This window comes from Daucus carota, chromosome 2 (genome assembly GCF_001625215.2).
Source record: "Daucus carota subsp. sativus chromosome 2, DH1 v3.0, whole genome shotgun sequence".
In the NCBI taxonomy this organism is placed as follows: Eukaryota; Viridiplantae; Streptophyta; class Magnoliopsida; order Apiales; family Apiaceae; genus Daucus; species Daucus carota.
Window position 1 is genome coordinate 26319507 of NC_030382.2, and position 1218 is coordinate 26320724.

General features: G+C 40.4%; 1 protein-coding gene across 1 annotated transcript; it reads right to left on the bottom strand.

Moving 5' to 3' along the window:
* On the bottom strand, positions 1 to 936 carry LOC108207255 (uncharacterized). Its single transcript, XM_017377717.1, has one exon. The coding sequence runs from the start codon at positions 934 to 936 to the stop codon at positions 1 to 3; it is 936 nt and encodes a 311-aa protein (XP_017233206.1).
* Positions 937 to 1218: the final 282 nt, after the last annotated feature.

Below are 1218 nucleotides of genomic sequence, written 5' to 3' on the forward strand. Positions count from 1 at the left end.
CTAACCATGACAGAAAACGGGCCTAGGCAAGAAAAGACCAACAATATCAAGTGACTGGCCCTGGCTCTTGTTTATCGTCATAGCAAAACATAATTGCAGGGGGAATTGTGTTCTCTTAAAATCAAAAGGCCAGGGTGTCTCAGTCGGTATCATCTCAATCCTTGGGATAAGGTGTTTTGTCCCAACATGTGAACCACACGTTATTTCACACTCAATGCTATTCTTCTTGCAGCCAGTGACCATCATACGAGTACCATTGCACAACCCGTTGATCTGATTTAAATTCCTCATCAGCATAACAGGAGTACCAATCTTGAGCTTCAGTTCATGTTTAGGAATACATGGAATGTTCAAGGAGTTGAGATATTCAATGGGAAATGATTCGTCAAAATCATTTTCTTCAAGGCCTTGTTCTTCTAGAGAATCTTGGTTGTAGAACGTGTGAGTCTCTCCAGGCAACTTGTCAAGGATGGCATAATTTATGTCATCCACAACAACATTTGTTGGAGTCAGGATGGCACGGGAACTAAAGTACTGTGGATTTGATATATTATTGGAAAAATCTTCATAAACAACATCAATCAAGTCTTGTATTGGTGTATCGACAGAATTAAGCACATGCTGCGTGGGTAACCTAAATAGCACCTCTGAAATATGATCCTTCCTGCTGATCGGATCGACCTTGCCATCTCCCACTTTTAGCTGCCACTCACTGAAGTCCCTTATTAATCTGTTCTGCTCATCAGTGTTTCCAGATTGTAGAGGCATGTTACGCCATAGAAGAAAAACCTGGCAGTGTTCCCACAATGGTGAATTATTAAGAGCAGCTCCAACAATTTCTGGACGGCCAGCTTTGGGAGTGACAGGTAATATCTGACGAAAATCACCACCAAAAACGACCGTTATGCCTCCAAAGGGTTTGCTATTGGGATACATATGAGCAACATAAGATACATACCGTCACTATTAAGACTTATTTTCAAAAATAAGATACATCTTGGAGCAGATGTATCTTCCTATTGTTGCATGGGTCTCAAAGAGAAGAACATGTGCAGAATCGACATCTCCAACATCAACTTAGGCCTGAACTGGGTTGTTGGAAGATGGCTTTGTTCACAACAGCATGGTGTACAATAGCATAATCATGGTTTTGTCAAGTAAAATACCATCAATTCTGAATTGGCTGTTTATATTAAAATATGCAAAAGTGGATTTTGT